General features: G+C 36.0%; 1 protein-coding gene and 3 non-coding genes across 6 annotated transcripts in view; 2 read left to right on the plus strand and 2 right to left on the minus strand.

The window, feature by feature from the left end:
• LOC140444078 (uncharacterized) overlaps positions 1 to 16,651 on the plus strand; it is a 95,543-nt gene that overhangs the window by 48,530 nt on the left and 30,362 nt on the right. For all 3 annotated transcript variants that reach the window (XM_072535713.1, XM_072535712.1, XM_072535714.1), the window contains exons 9-15: positions 2,721 to 2,828; positions 12,170 to 12,340; positions 12,481 to 12,642; positions 12,845 to 13,016; positions 13,204 to 13,355; positions 14,292 to 14,552; positions 15,930 to 16,100. In XM_072535713.1, coding sequence (XP_072391814.1) covers positions 2,721 to 2,828; positions 12,170 to 12,340; positions 12,481 to 12,642; positions 12,845 to 13,016; positions 13,204 to 13,355; positions 14,292 to 14,552; positions 15,930 to 16,100 — 1,197 coding nt within the window. The remainder of the gene's footprint in view (positions 1 to 2,720; positions 2,829 to 12,169; positions 12,341 to 12,480; positions 12,643 to 12,844; positions 13,017 to 13,203; positions 13,356 to 14,291; positions 14,553 to 15,929; positions 16,101 to 16,651) is intronic.
• Positions 7,228 to 7,311, minus strand: TRNAL-UAA (transfer RNA leucine (anticodon UAA)). Its single transcript has one exon. It is a non-coding gene; the product is annotated as a tRNA-Leu (tRNA).
• Positions 10,442 to 10,525, plus strand: TRNAL-UAA (transfer RNA leucine (anticodon UAA)). Its single transcript has one exon. It is a non-coding gene; the product is annotated as a tRNA-Leu (tRNA).
• TRNAL-UAA (transfer RNA leucine (anticodon UAA)) lies at positions 11,644 to 11,727 on the minus strand. The gene has a single exon. It is a non-coding gene; the product is annotated as a tRNA-Leu (tRNA).

A 16,651-nucleotide genomic window follows, 5' to 3' on the forward strand; every position in this document is an offset into this window, starting at 1 on the left:
AACAAATTATTGCATTTTGGACGACTAATTTCAAAATAATGTGGATATTAAGTACTTTCGTACTTAATAGCATCTTTAGCTTAAAGTTAGATATGACATTATCTTCCTCGATAATCTCCATAACTAATGGGAGAAAGGTTATTCAGATAGCTCAAAGAAATAAATGCTTGGTAAGCCATAACTAATATTTTGTTGTAGAGGAGAATTAAAATATTTATTCCCAATAAATTATAAAAGTTAGAGGACGTTTAAAGTTTTTGTATTACTCTTTGAGTTTATGTTCTCCAGTTACTCATACAGGGTATCTCAATATTGACGCCTTTTTGAACAAAGTAGAAACTATACACAAATATTTTTAAATAAGATAACGAAAACAGCAATAAAAAACGGCTGGTAAAACTTACACAATATCTCTTATTTTGAGGTCTGTATCAGCATCTATTACTCTAGCGCTTCTCTGCATGTCCGGAGTGCCTCACTTCGGACATTTTTTGACCCCTGCAGCAACAATCTCATTCTGACATAAATATATGCACGCTATCACAAAACAGTTTCTATTAATTAGGTATTAAGTTGTCAAAATAAAGAATTTAGATGATGCCTAGTCAATTTACAATACTTGCTGCTGTTATTATGTCATTTTCTTGCATTTTAGCGATTGCATTTTTCGCCTCTTCTTCGCTGATCTTTTTATTCCTTTTCCTTATTTCCACTTTATTCTTAATATCAAAAGTTGATTAGCCTCGAACAACTTACTCAAGACTCTCGAAATAGTCACAGATTAGTCAAAGTCACAGTATGCGTGAATTTTGATCAAAATACCTTCTTATAAAGGATGGGTACACACAAACCGACTATTGCAATAAAACCAGGGATTTTAAAATAGACCTGGAGATATTTGCAAACTGATCACTGGCCTACCTGATTTCCGTGATAGGTAAAGACCATAAAATGCTTGCTAAGGTTTGCTAATCTGAAAGAATAATCCAATTTCGGATGTATTAAATGAAAAAGTTAGCTGGTACTTGGGAATCTTACTAAATTTATTGTTTCTTCAACATGCATAGTGAACTGATCATTAATTGTGTTCTGGCTAACGTGAATGAAAAATGGTGGTTATTTATGAACTTGTGCAAAACGGTAACACTTGGACCAAATATATGCTCAACAAAGTACTCCCAAAATTCCAAGTAGATTGGTGAATTAACCAACAAGGGAATCTACAATTTGTATTTCACAACTTGTCGATCCACCACGGCAAATTTCTTCGCGAATTAGTTTGTAGTACTCACTAGTAGAACATGAGTAAATAAATAAAGCAGACAGAAGTTTAAGATTTAGTTTCAATGCAGGGCTCCTACCATCTGCTTATACGAATTTCAACCTTATTAGGTCTCCTCAAAGGGACTTATGCAGAAGCTCTAAATTGAGAATAAATCTTTCCCATTGTCGTGACTAATCTCTTCCCTTGTCGGTTAGTTCATTAACCTGTCTGCTTTGTATATTTTAGAAAGCACAAAAGACAAATATCTGAATTTTAATTTGGTCAAGGAAGAAATCTTCAGATTTGTAGTACGATTGATATCAGTTATATCAATTTTAAAGCAATTTGTTTAAAATACTTTCTGAATATAATAGATTACAAGTGTGACAGGTAACAGGCAATCTTCCGCATTAGAAACCACCGTCTTAGGGCAAAAAATGCTGGTGATGGATTTACCTATCTGAGTGATCAGATCACGGGTCACCAAAGAATGCCGGTGATCAGTTTGCTATATCTCAGAGGGTCCAATAATTTTATGAGGAGCTATAAAGTCATGAGTTCGGACACGTCCTAAAGGATTACACCTTGTATTACTTTCATTTTACTTTTATTACTTGCGTAATTTTTCTTTTACTAATTTCTGTACTTAATCTTAATCTGTTTATTAAGTTAACAACTAATATTTATAAACGATAATGGTAACTAATAATTAAAATGAAATAAAATTAGTATTTTTGTGTAACTATAACTTTATGTATTTTGTAGTGAAATAATAATAGGCAAGAAATTTACAAAAAAATATTTATGAATTACAATAGTGCATCAAAACTTTATATTTTCGTTTACTTTTTCGAAATGGTCCTCTTTTTCGATAATACTAAAAAAAATATATTCAACAAAAATCAACATGTAAGTAAACTACCGTTCCTTCATTAAACAAACATAAGAAGTGAATACCTACTTATTTTATTACTTATTATAAGTAAAAACCATTAAAATTCAAGTTTCAACTTTGGCGATTATATTCCATTTTTAACACAATTCTTAAGTTTTTTGTACAATTTCTTTAAACGATTTCCGGAGTGGAAATTGAAACGTCAAATTTTTAAAAGTAATAGTTAAAAATCCGTTATAAAAGGTATATAAATAAAAAGACCCTTTAGAGTTACATCACAAAGCATTTTTGTATTAAAAAGTCCGAAACTGTCTGTGATGTAGCCCGAAAGGGTCTTTTTATTGATATACCTTTTATAAGGGATTTTTTAATCAAACTTTTGTGATTCATGGTATACAGCCAACGACAAGAATTATATTTTCTATTTATAAAGTAAACAGTTTTATCTTTATATTTATAAAATAAATAGTTTCAGGACCTTATATTTTATTACACTACAAAGTATATACTTGTATTGAGTTCGTGTTAAAAATTAAATGTTTCCGTTTAAATTTTTCCCAGGGATCTCCTGGTTTACAAGGTATGCCTGGTATAAGAGGACGTCAAGGGAATACTGGCGGTCCTGGAAAACCAGGAAAGGATGGAACATCTGGAGTCAAAGGAGACAAAGTAAGTACTGGTACTAATAAAAGTTTTGACACAAAAAATTTAGCACACACCTAACTCCTGGATAGCTGGTATCAACCATTGGACTCTAATGTCCTTTTTCGAGCGAGGATCTGTATGTTCCAGTAAGGGAAATCCTATAGCATCGACCACGTGTCTCCACATTTTTAAAATTCAAGAAGTTTATCATGTAATCTAATGGTTCATCATCATTATCATTGGTGCTACAGCCCTATAAAAGAGCCTCGACCTTTCCAAGTCTATTACGCCAGTCAGTTCTATCCATTGAAAACTGTTGCCAGTTTGCTGCGCCTATTTGTCTACCATCCTCATCTACACCATCCCTCCATCTGAGTTTTGGTCTACCCCTACTTCTACTTCCCACAGGTTGTGACATAAGGATTCTTCTAGGAGGGTTGTTCTGCTGTGATCTTGCCAGATGTCCTGCCCATCTTAGTCTTCCTATTTTTATAAAGGATACTACGTTTTTACCACCAAATATATGTTTATATCTGTGATATATCTCGTAGTTGTACCTCCTTCTCCAAACACCATTTTCACAGATGCCACCAAATATTCTTCTCAGGATCCTTCGTTCAAATATAAGCAGGAGATTTTCATCTGCCTTGGAAATGGTCCATGTCTCCGACCCATATGTCAACACTGGTTGTATAAGGGTTTTGTATATGGTTATTTTTGTTTTTTGGCTTAAGTTTCTGCTTCTCATATGTCTACTCAGTCCAAAATAGCATTTGTTTGCTAGGATTATTCTTCGCTTGACTTCTTCCGTCATGACGTTCTCCTTGGTGATCAGGGAGCCTAAGTATGTGAATTTGTCCACCACTTCAAAGGTAGAATTATCAACCGTGAATTGGTGGCCGATGTTTCTGGCTCTATTGTTGGGTATTGATGCCATTATCTTAGTTTTATTTTCATTTACTTGCAGGCCCATATTTTGTGAGGCGTTTGACAAGGTGGTATACATTTCTTCTAGCTTGCGTGTTGTGCGGGCAACTAGATCAACATCATCTGCATATGCCAAAATTTGGGATGATTTATTAAAAATGTTTCCTCTGCTGTCTAATTGGGCATCCCTGACCGCCTTTTCCAAAGCTATGTTGAAAAGGAGACACGCCAGCGCATCTCCCTGTCGCAGCCCAACATGCGTTTCAAATGCCTGTGATTGTTCGCCCTGTATTTCGACTTTGCAAACAACTTTACGCATTGTAGCCTTATCAGTTTATCGGGGATGTGGAATTCATCCATGGCTTCATACAATTTATTTCTTAGAACACTATCATAGGCCGATTTAAAATCTACGAAAAGATGGTATGTGTCGATATTGAATTCATTGGTTTTTTTCAGTATTTGCCTTAGCACAAAGATCTGGTCTGTTGTTGATCGACTAGGCCTAAAACCACTTTGATATTCGCCAAGAAGTTCCTCTGAATATTCACTCAGGCGACCATATAAAATACTCGAAAATATTTTGTATGCTGTATTAAGGAGGGTTATTCCCCTATAGTTTCTACATTCCAATTCATCGCCCTTTTTGTGTAGCGGCAAACGATCCCAATACACCACTCTTCTGGGATTTGTTCCTCATTCCAGGCTCTCAGTATGATTTTATATATATGATTAGTCAGAGTAGCACCTCCACATTTAATAAGTTCCGCGGGTATACCATCACTTCCTGGAGATTTATTATTTTGTAGGCGTTTTATTGCATCCCGTACTTCCTGAATTGATGGAGGCTCCAATGGCGTATTGTTGTTTGCTCCTGGGAGTGGTTGATTTGGATCTTCTACTTCGATAGTAAGCAGTTCTTTGTAGTGTTCCACCCACCTTTTCAATACTTCTTCGTTTGTATTGAGTATATGCCCCTCCTTATCCTTACATAGTCCGATCCTTGGTTTAAATACTTTTCTTGCTTTATTTAGATTTTTATAGAATTTTCTTGTTTGATTTTCCTTTTTTAATGCCTCAAGTTCTTCCAATATTCTATTTTCATAAATTCGCTTTTTTCTCCGATGAATGTACTTCTCTTCTCTTCTGAGATCTTTATATTTTTGTTCTTTTTCTCGGGTTGTTCTTTGCTGCGTCAGTTTATATGCATTGTTCTTTCTTCTTGTAATGTCCTCGCACTCAGCATCGAACCACTCATTGCGTGGTGGTTTTCTTTGCGGCCCTAGAATGTTATTTGCTGCGTCTTTAATATAATTTTTACACATTTCCCATTGTTCGCTAACTGTTAGATTCTTTTTAATTATGTATTTAGTTTCGATATAGTTTTGAAACCTTTTTACCGTTTGCGGGTATTTGAGGAGTTCAATATTAAGGCGCCTTGTTTTGGTACTTCTCTCCTTCTTCGCATTTAAGATTCTAGTCCGAATTCTTGTGCCAACTACAAAATGATATCAATCAATATTGGCGCCTCGATAGGTGCGGACATCCATAAGATTGGAGAAGTGTCTAGCATCTATGATCACATGATCAATTTGGTTGTTCGTTAATCCATCAGGCGAGGTCCAAGTCCCCCCAATGGTTATTAGACCTATATTTGTGCCTAGTTTCAACTACTTTTAAAGTGTTTCACTTATGATGGTCCGACAGGACCAAAATCGTTTTAATCCTTTTAGATAATTTTTAATAAATAAGTATCATCATACATCGGGAGTTTTTACTTCTATGTAAGTTTGTTAAACTTTGTTACACAGCCAAATACTGCGATTTTACATTTAATTTTCAATTAAAACATGTTTTCACTGACTTTTAATTTTTCTTCGCACTTATTTCGATTGAGTTAACAGTATTATTTATTATTTTTTATTGTGTGTTAAATCGAAACTAAATGAACACATTAAAATGAATAATAATATGGTTTTTCTCATTTTATCTTTTATATACTGGTCGAAGGAACACCGTGTTGCATCTCTTTAACTTCCGTAATACTGCCGTAATAATTTTTAAGTTCTAATTTACAAAGTATATTACATAATAAAATAAGCATAAGAGGAATATGAATAAGCCAACGCTAGTATCGCTTTTAAGCCAAAAAAACCTTTGATTATTGCGACTTCCAGTGGTGGGTCCAAGGGGTTGTCACGGGGGTCATGACCCCTCTCCCCCCCCCCAAATAAAATATCAATCCTCCTCCTCCTCCTCCTCTATAATTTATCCTTCGTAAGGATGTGGTGACATTATGGTATTTAACGAATGGTTGCTATCCATTCTTCTCTCTCCTGGGCGCGGTGTGCTGCCTCAGACAGAGAGTAACCGATAGCGCACTTTATTTTGTCTGACCATCGGAGTGGCGATCTTCCTCGAGTTCTTTTACCATCTACCTTGCCTTCAACCACCAACTTCTCCATGCCTTCCATTCGTCTGGTAATGTGTCCAAAGTACCTCAATATATTTTGGTTGATGATTGTGGTAAGCCTAGTATTGATGTCGAGTTCTGTCAATATTGAGACATTTTTGCGATGTGCTGTCCAGGGTATGCGCATCATGCTACGAAAATATCAATCAAAAAATCCTAAAAAAATAATTCAAAAACCATCAACCCTATAAGCCAGATGTCAAGAGTTAAAATGATTCAAACTCATTTATTCTAAGTAAGTGTAGAATTATGCGGAAGCCTTTTTACATTGCTCTTTAAAAAAATCAACAATTCTGAATACAGTAATACCACTAACGCTTCCCCGACTTCCGTGAATTCAGAGTTACGCGATTTTCAAATTTTGTCAATTCGTCATTTGAGTGCCAAAGAGTCGTTCGATTATCGATGAGATAGAATTACCGCCCACACATTATTGCTCATTCAATGTTCATGACATCACTTTTCGCACAAAATCAGCACATTTTTATTTTGTATTAGGTATTTCTTATCTTACAGCAAAATGCTTTCTATCTTGAGCTGTTCTTAGACCGAATGTGTGTCCATGCCTGTCCAGTCTCTTACATTCTTTAGGAGCATTTTCTCCTTCCTGGACCTCTTTTTTCCTTCTACTTTCCCTTCCATTATGAATCGTAGTAAGTTATATTTTTCTCGTCTGTTTTTCTGGGGATCAGCGCCACTGAAAGGTGCAAAAATCTAAATCCTATATCAAAATCACCCTCAAGACCCATGACCACCACCGAAAACAATTTCTGGATCCGCCACTGACGGCCTCTGCCATGAATTTTGCTAATAAGGAACGTATCAGTGTGTGTAAATAGTACACAATAATGGGCTGACACATTTTACATGCATGGCGCGCCAGTAGAGTAAAAAATTTATTATAGCAATTCATTATAGTTTATTGCGATGTATAAAATATTCAGTAAAAAACATGCCACAAAATTAGTTTAAGAACCATATTTTTTAAATTGAATTAAACGAAAATAAAAACAAAAAATTATTTGTCAGGTGTGGGGTTCGAACCCACGCTCCCTCTCGGGAACCAGAGCTTAAATCTGGCGCCTTAGACCGCTCGGCCAACCTGACTGTCCATCGGACCGGTGACAAATACATTGATAAAGGAAACTACGTTTTATTCTTATATTTTATATCAAAATCATGGAATAAGAAAATAGTCTTTTGGTCTTTTTGTTCGATGATCAAAATAATTATATACTTAACGTTCTGAAACTGTTTTTGGGTCACTATATAGTGGTTTTAATAGGGAGGAAGTAAACATTAATAATAAAAAACGTTCATTCATAAAAAAAAATCGTTCTGTTGAAAAAATGATACTTTAGGTATCTTGCTTACTAGCACTAGCAACAGATTTTTTACATTTTTTATTGCATTTCTTACGATAAGATTTACGTTTATTCTGATAAATTCAGCACTGTTCATTAGTCTTTTCAATTAGTGTTAGTATGACTCCCGAAAATAATACAAAAGTTCTGGCATGACATGCGATGCTCCCATTATACCTACGTTATATTGCAAATCATTTGAATATAGCCAAAAGTACAGTCCATGATGCTCTTACGAAATATCGACTGCTGAATGCATTATAAGATCAGAATCAGGCAGAAAAAGGTGCAAGAGATAGGTGCAACGTTTTTTTAAAAATTCCTCATTACGGAATCTCTTTTTAACGTTAAATGTTCTCGCTAGTCGTTTGTTAGAAGCTCAAGGAACTTATATTTTTGCACAAACTTTAAGAATGATCCTGCATGAAAGTGGTTTACGTTCTCATAAGCCAGTAGCATGCCCTAAATTAACAGCAGCTCATCTAGCTAACAGGATGAGATTTACGAGTGATCACAGAGTCTGGATTGTTCAGCAATGTAGTGTTGTAATGTTTTCTGAGGATTCCCGTTGTTGCTTAATATCTCCAGACGAACGCGAACATGTATCGGAGAGACCCGAAGAACGATTTGCACCTTGCTGTATTTTACCGAGAACGCCGTTTGGTGGTCGTGAACTTTCATCGAACATGGAACTTTAAGAGCAGACAAATACATACGACAGCGCCTGGAGGACAACACTACTTTCGTTGAGGATAATTTATTTATGCAGGATAAGGCGCCTGGCGCGTCCACATATCGCGCATACCGCGCGAATCGTCATGGACTACTTAAATACGGTCGGAATTCTTGTTTTGGATTGGCCCTCTTATAGTCCTAACATGAATCCATTAGAATGTTTATGGGACATTTTAGGGAAAAAGATTAAAAAGAGACAACCATTGCCAGAAACGATTCAAGAGCTGAAAATAGCGTTGAATGAAGATTGGGAACATATACTGTAAGAACAGATTCAGCAACTTATTGCAAGTATGCCTAGGCATATTGAAATCGTCCTCTCAGATATAGGGGGGGGGGGGCAATACCCGATACTAAACCTAAAGAACAGCCAACTGTGGGCAATTAAAATTTTATTTTTTCTTTTGTTTAATTTTTTTAACAATGTTAATTTTTTTTTCTTTACTTAATACTATTTTTGGATACTTATTTTTCCTATTATCACTTTTGTACTCTTTTAAATACTTAAATTATTTCTTTTCTATTATTAATGTTTACTTTCTACCTATTTAAACCACTTTACACCTACAGAATTAAAAAAACATACAAAATGTAAGTGTCCGGAATTTTTTATTTGTTACATAATAACATAGTTATTGTGCTCTGTAAATTGTAAATGTGCTCTGCTGTTTCTTCTTCGAGGTGACAAAATCTGCACAGGTCATCATCTGATAATCCCATCAGCTTCAAGTGCCTATTCAGCTTACAGTGCCCTGTTAGAAGACCTACTATGGCTTTGACTGTTTTCCTGTCTTTGCTTATTAGGTCTGCCGTAAATTTTGGCAAATGTTCTGTAATGAACTGTTTCGCCTGTCTTTGTCCTGGTGAATTCCTCCACCATTCCATAGATTTGTGAGCTACCCACTTCCTTGTAGCCGTTCTTGTTACTGACTTGGCAACGCCGCAGAAGGGTTCCGATCCAATGAATGGCATTGAAGAGCCTTATTTGGACATTTCATCTGCTTTTTCATTTCCCTTATGACCCTAGTGCTCCGGTACCCAGGCTACCGTAACCTTGCTACGGTCTCCTAGTTTATTTAGGGCACACACACAATCCCATACTAGCTTAGAATTGACCTGACCTGCCTGCCTGACTATCTGTGAAGATGGCAACTGAACAGAACGTTCTTTCCTGCCTTTCTATTTCTTCCACGCAGTGATGGATTGCCGTTATTTCCGCCTGGAAAACTTTCACATCCTTAGATAGACTTACCGGGAAATGTATCCCTTGATTTGTCCCTACTATGTCGGCTCCCACACCCTCCGATGTTTTTGAGCCATCCGTGTACCAGGTAGCAGCAGCTTGTATGGATACACCTTTATTCCAGTCTTCCCTGCCTGGTATCTTAATAGTGAACTTATTGTTAAATCTATATCTCGTAGCTGTTGCATCGATAGGTTTCCCCATCACAATATAGGCTTTTAGCTCCTCGATTAGCTTCCTGTTGTCAGTACCATGCATCTGGCTGATATGTCGCTGACTATGGATTAATCTGTGCATCACTGATCTGGATTCGCTCTGTATAAAGATATGAAGTGGTGGTAGATTCAGCAGGACTTCCAAAGATGCAGTAGGAGTTGTTTTTATCCCCCCGTAATACACAGGCATGCTAGCCTTTGTGTATTACCTAGCAGACTTGTTGCTCCCACTTGCTGTGTCTTTATTGTCCACCACGTCACCGAGCCATAGGTTATCATGGGTCTAATAACCCTTGTGTATAAGCATAGAGTCATTTTGGGGTTAAGTCCCCAATTCTTACCACAAATTCTTCTACATCTGCCCAGGGACATTGTATCTTTCTGTGTGGTTTTCAGAATGTGAGTATTCCATGTAAGCCTATGATCAAAATATACCCCAAGGTATTTTGTTTCTTTGTACAAAATGCAAGTGTCCGGATTTGTTGACCAGGAGTGTACATATATGTTTAGGTTAACACCTTTCAAGACTTTCAGTTGTAAATATACAAATATGACTGATCTTCCAATAATGTCACATTTTTTTCCGCCAAAAACAGTTTCAGAACCTCAATTATTTTGTTGTACATAAGAATACCAAGTAGTTTCCTTTATCAATGTATTTGTCACCGGTCCGATAGACAGTCAGGTTGGCCGAGCGGTCTAAGGCGCCAGATTTAAGCTCTGGTTCCCGAGAGGGAGCGTGGGTTCGAACCCCACACCTGACAAACAAATTTTTTGGTTTTATTTTCGTTTAATTCAATTAAAATATAGTCTGAAAATCGTTTCCTTGTGCCATATTTTTTTATTAAATATTTTTGATTTAGAATATAATATTTACAATACAAAGTTTTGTTTGAAAAATCATCATATAGGCTTAAAATCATACTTCAGGCCTCTCCTAGTTACCTCCCCTATTGATAGATAGGTTCATAGAAGAATTTGGCACTAATAATTTATACAAACAAGATCTAAAACCTATAATAGGACATCTTGATGGACATCAATTGATAAGAATCGATTAAATTTACCATGGAACAGGAAAACAGTAAATGACTACCATTTCTAGATGTGTTAATTACAAAAATGAGGATGCATACGTAACGTTTTTTTCATCCCTCTAGCTGGGGAATCTCTAAACAGACGCCGGACAAATCCGACAGGACTTCTTAAACTAAAAGACAAATTCATTCATAGTTACGTTGACCATCTTGGCTCTGAGCCGGACCTCACTGCCTTCCGTAACTCCGATATCGCCGGGGGCTGCTAAACACTTTTCTCATCCGCCCCGATCTTCTTGTTTTGCCCGCTTCTCAGTCGCTCCAAGCAACTCAAATTTATTGAAAGTGAACAATTTTCCTTTGATATACCAAATATTGAAAAGGAACAATTTTAATTTGATGTGCTTTTTGTTGAAATAAAAGAAATTTGAAGAATTTCAGTAACGAGTATTACATTTCTCACTTCTTGCATATGATTTTGAAGGGAAATAGCCGTGACCATTCGGAAACAACAAAGCGGTCATCACATTTTGATATCAACCGAGAGTATACCTAAAACCTTTCAAGATTTTCGCCTCTTAACATGTACACATGGCTGATGCCCCAAGACCGAGACTATAACTGTCAAGATTTTTTACCACTGTAAATTGTTCATTGTGATTTTTCCCGGTGTATAAAATATTCAGTAACAAACACCTCATACGGAAATAGTTTCAGACCCAAATTTTGCATTGAATTAAACGAAAATGAAGATAAAATATAAATATTTCATTAATAGAGAAAAATAAAATCAAAATGTGCATTTTTCATTTAATAAAAAAAATAAAAACAAAAATAAATTTGTTTGTCAGGTGTGGGGTTCGAACCCACGCTCCCTCTCGGGAACCAGAGCTTAAATCTGGCGCCTTAGACCGCTCGGCCAACCTGACTGTATTTTCACTTGATGACAATTATGTTGGTAAATGCAAACTATATTATATTCCTAATAATATTATAATAGAATAAAATATTCTCATTTAAAAATAATATTAATATGTTTCTATTACTTAGTTTCCAACTACATAATAGCCCACCTTTATGCCCGTGGGGTGTAAAGTGCACCGATGATAGATAGATTTGTAAAACATTATAATAGTAAAATAAATATAAGAATATTTACAGTAGTCCTATCTATATTTTTAAAATAAAAAGCAAGGAATAGGTCGAAACCTCCAAAGAAGAGTTCTCTTTCAAATGCTTTCCTATTTATTAATTAAAAATGACAGGAAAAATATATGTAAAAGAATATTAATAAATCCTCAGAAACAAAAAGACTGAAAAATGAAACAATTTCAACCAGGAATATTGTGTGACTAATAGTTTTTTTAATAGGGAGACCAAGGTTTTCCTGGACTGAAAGGTGATCGCGGCGTAGACGGTATTCCAGGAGCTCCAGGAATAGAAGGTCCTCGAGGACTTAGGGGCCCTCCTGGGGAAACAGTCACAAACAATGGAAAGGTTATTGAAGGACCACAGGGACCTGTTGGACCTAGAGGACCTCAGGTAACACTAAACATTATTTTATCAATGATAAATAAATATTTAATATTTTTCTATAACATTAATACATAAAGTTGATATAATTAAAAAAAAAATTTAATAAACTACTCCAATATTTATATTACTACCTCAAATTTCTTTAGGGAGTACCGGGACTTGAAGGACCAGTCGGTCCACGAGGTCCTCCTGGAGAAAGGGGATTTACGGGACGTAATGGAACAGATGGTAGACCTGGACTGAGGGGTTTTAAAGGAGAAAGAGGGGAACATGGGGTGCAAGGTGTACAAGGATTTCCAGGACCCCCGGTAATATATTTGTAATGCAAACTATATTAAATATATTTACAATGAAACTGACACAACATTGTGTCGGAAATAAATGAAATTAACTTGTTTAAAGTTTGACACATATTTTGTCAGCATATTTTAATAAATAATGAAAAATAATCATTCTTCAAAGATCTTTAACTATGAACTTATTACTTATTAATATACTTATTCATCTCAGGGGCCTCCAGGGCAACCTGGAAGTCATTCTCAGACAAAAGATAATGGGCCTACAATTATTCAAGGGCCCCAAGGCCCTATAGGACCGCCCGGATTTCCTGGAGTGCCGGGGTCAGTAGGACGTAAAGGAGAACAAGGGGAAAGGGGTGAATCCGGATTTAAAGGTGACAAAGGTAAGTCAAATAATAATGTTAAATCTGCAGTTGCAACTGGAATTATTGTAGAACTATAAGTAAATGTAAAAGTACAACAGTTTATTGATAAAAATATAAAATAATATGGAGAGAAAATTGTGTCTGTAAATCTGTAGTATATCCGCCTTTATTTGAATAGATTTTTAAGATAAATGTTTGTTCCAAGGTGATACTGGACTACCTGGAGCACCTGGCTCAGATGGTGCACGAGGTCCAGAAGGAAAGCATGGGCTACAAGGACCTGAAGGTCGCAAAGGAGAGACAGGTTTCATAGGACCTCAAGGATTACCAGGACCGCCGGGCCTTATAGGTGTGCCGGTAAGTTATTAAAAAACAGACAATTTTAAAATATTATTCACTCTCCCAAAAATTTGGTGTCCGGTAAGGAAAGCCCATTAAAATAAATCCATGATATATTTTAAAGTTTGACTGATGTTATGACAATTTAAGTACTTAATTACTGTAACAATAAAAAAAATTTAGTCTAGACAGAATACTAGATAATCATCAAGACCATTGTGACCACATGTTGGGTATTCTAGCATAGTCTTAGCAGAATATCTATAACAAAAACAAACAACGGCTTGGAAATGGAATCATAACATTCACAAAAGTACTCACCCTAGACGTTTTGCAACGTTTTTCTTCTATTTTTCAGGTTGTCAGCACAAAATCAATGTAACGACTCCCAAAATTAAAACAAATTATACACGATGTAACGGCAAATCTAACTGTGTTGATCACGTGCGTGTGCTACGTGGTTCTTATTGGCCGCAGCGGAGATTGACGCGTCTGGTACGCACTCAGCTATGGAGATTGACGCTTTTCATCCCAACATGAACTTTTCACTGCGATTTGTATAAAGTTAAGACCGCTTTTGATTCTTACAAATAGTTTTATCTAACAGATAATAAAAAACGCAACAGATGGCGATATAACAATAACGGATGACTTCAAAGCGTAAAATTCTTGTTGCTTAAATGACACTTCTCTTATGCAATTCATCTTCTTCTTGATGTACCTATCCGTGAAGAATTTTGGCGATCTTCATGGTGATCTTTATCTGTCTGCAGCAGCGTGGAAAAGCTTCTCATATGTGCTTAACCAGGTTCTTTAATCAAGATGTTCCTCTTCGTCCTGACCCTCGCTTTCCAAATAGTTTTCCTGTCAGGATATCTTGTACGAGGGCACATTTGTATTAATCTTATGCAATATCCATTACAAAACATTTATTATTATATTTTTACATTTCAGGGCCCTTCCGGAGTGCCTGGTCTAGCAGGTACACCAGGAGAAAAAGGTAACCAAGGAGAACCAGGTCCTCCCGGACCTGGAGGATCGGCGGCCGGTGTTGGTGAGAAGGGACCACCAGGTCCACCAGGTGAACCCGGGACCAATGGAGAAGATGGAGAAAAGGGAGAAAGAGGCTTTCCGGGACTTCCTGGTCCACCAGGTCTAATAGGACCACCAGGCATGCCAGGATCAGAAGGTTTACCTGGAAAACATGGAGAGCAGGTACGGTGAAAAAAAAATTTATATATATATTTTTCGTACAGAAGTAATAAATCTTGATACAGAATCTATAGTCTCGTATCATATCCTACTATTTTTATGTATTTTTGTTTTTCTGTGGATTCAGATGTTAAGTGAAGCACAATGTTGTTTAACTAACTTTATTTGACTCCAAAAACTCATCTAATTACAAATATTACATATTCTAGCTACATTAATAATTATCGCTTACAATTCGCACTGATATCGCTTACAAAACAATTCGCCGATACCAATCATCAAAGGCCGCTTCAGCGGCTTATATAATGAGGCCGCTTCAGCGGCTTCTCGAATTACTCTACGCCAGGGCCACAATTAGGGGTATGCAACACAACAGTACCCAAAAATTTCAAATATATTGGATGGTGAATTGATTTTGTGTTTCGATATTTACTTATGTTTTTGTGTAATTGATGGAAAAATATGACGATAATCGGAATAATGGGAAAAGAGATGAAAATATATTAGTATCATATTTTATCATGGTTATGGTTGTGGTAGATCGGGGTAGGGTCCATTTGTGAACCCTTTAGAACGTCTAATTCTTTCATTTGTGGCCACAGAAAGCCACAAGTCTGTTTAGGGGTAACTCCCTTGGCTCGATTGCATGAAGACCGAACACATAATTGTCCACTTCTGATAGACTAGTGCCGGGCACTTCCAAAGGGCATATGAGGAGATTTCCTGCTCCTCATCACAAAGATGGCACCGGGGGCTCTCTGCCAATCCAAGCAATGAAGGTACCGCTTGAGTCTACAGTCGCCGGTAAGCATACTGACTACCAGAACGATACCAGAGAGCATCTTCTACGGTCTAGAAGTAGAGGTTGGGCTGTAATACTTTTGAATGGCCCCACTACATGGAGCCTATGTTAGCTAGATATAAGAGGATTACATAATTGATAGTATTAACCTTATTACATGTTTATTGAACAACAAATTTGAAATTATCACATAACTTTACTACAATGCGTGGAAAGCTTTTTTTCTTTTCCCTCTCCCTCCTTTCTCTTGTTGCCCTTATAAAGTTTTCTTTGTGCAGTCGTTATGGTCTTAATAATTTTTTCCCATAGTCGATAATGGTCGTTATTAATTGTTTAGCTGATTTATATTATTCGTAATTATTATATATAGTACAGTGGTTATTTGGTCCGAAGGAAACTCCTTTTCATATTTTGATTGGAACCAAACCTTCCTTCGTTGCTTTCTTGTTAATACATTGATTATATTATCATATAGTTAATAAATGTACTAAAACGTTTTATTATTTTGTAAAATTAATGTATTATTTTGTATTAAAAAATTATTTTTGTAAATGTTAAATGAAAAAATATTATTTTAGGGACCACCAGGTCAAAGAGGTGAACAAGGACCTACAGGAGCAACAGGATCTACTGGTTCTCCAGGTAAAGATGGCTTTAACGGATTGCCAGGATTAATAGGAGATAAGGGAGACAAAGGAGAAATTGGAACACAAGGGCCCATTGGTCCAAGAGGATATCCAGGCAATCCTGTAAGTATTTGGTCTTTAGTTAATTTCAATTGACATAAATTTATCGAATATATTAACTTTTCGTAAAAGCAAATCATTCCTTTTCATAATAATTGATAATTTTTAGGAACGTGACGACGGGTTAACGCTTTTTTTCCAATATTGTACGATCTTAGTGGACATATTCCTCTAATTTTTTATTTGTAATGCCTTTTCTTTCTAGTTGCCTCGCCCAAATTGAGTCCTGGCTTCCTTCAAACTATGCCTCCATCAAAAGTTGACATTTGTATTATATATAATCTTATTAAACCAATTCAAGTACATATTAAGTTTTCTTTTTTTTCCATTTCTGCGATTTATTTTTTTTTATACAATATTGTGTAATAATAAAACAAGTAGTTGACGAGCACACCCTTTAATCAATATGAAAGTGATACCTTACAACCATCTTACAAGGAATATCTTAACTAGCATGGCTACCAAAATACATAACAAATATATTCTTACCCATTTAATTATTGAGCTTGTGAAGCATTTATTTGTTGTATATACTGTCAGACAAATGTCTCCGC

Source organism: Diabrotica undecimpunctata, chromosome 6 (assembly GCF_040954645.1).
Source record: "Diabrotica undecimpunctata isolate CICGRU chromosome 6, icDiaUnde3, whole genome shotgun sequence".
Taxonomy (NCBI): Eukaryota; Metazoa; Arthropoda; class Insecta; order Coleoptera; family Chrysomelidae; genus Diabrotica; species Diabrotica undecimpunctata.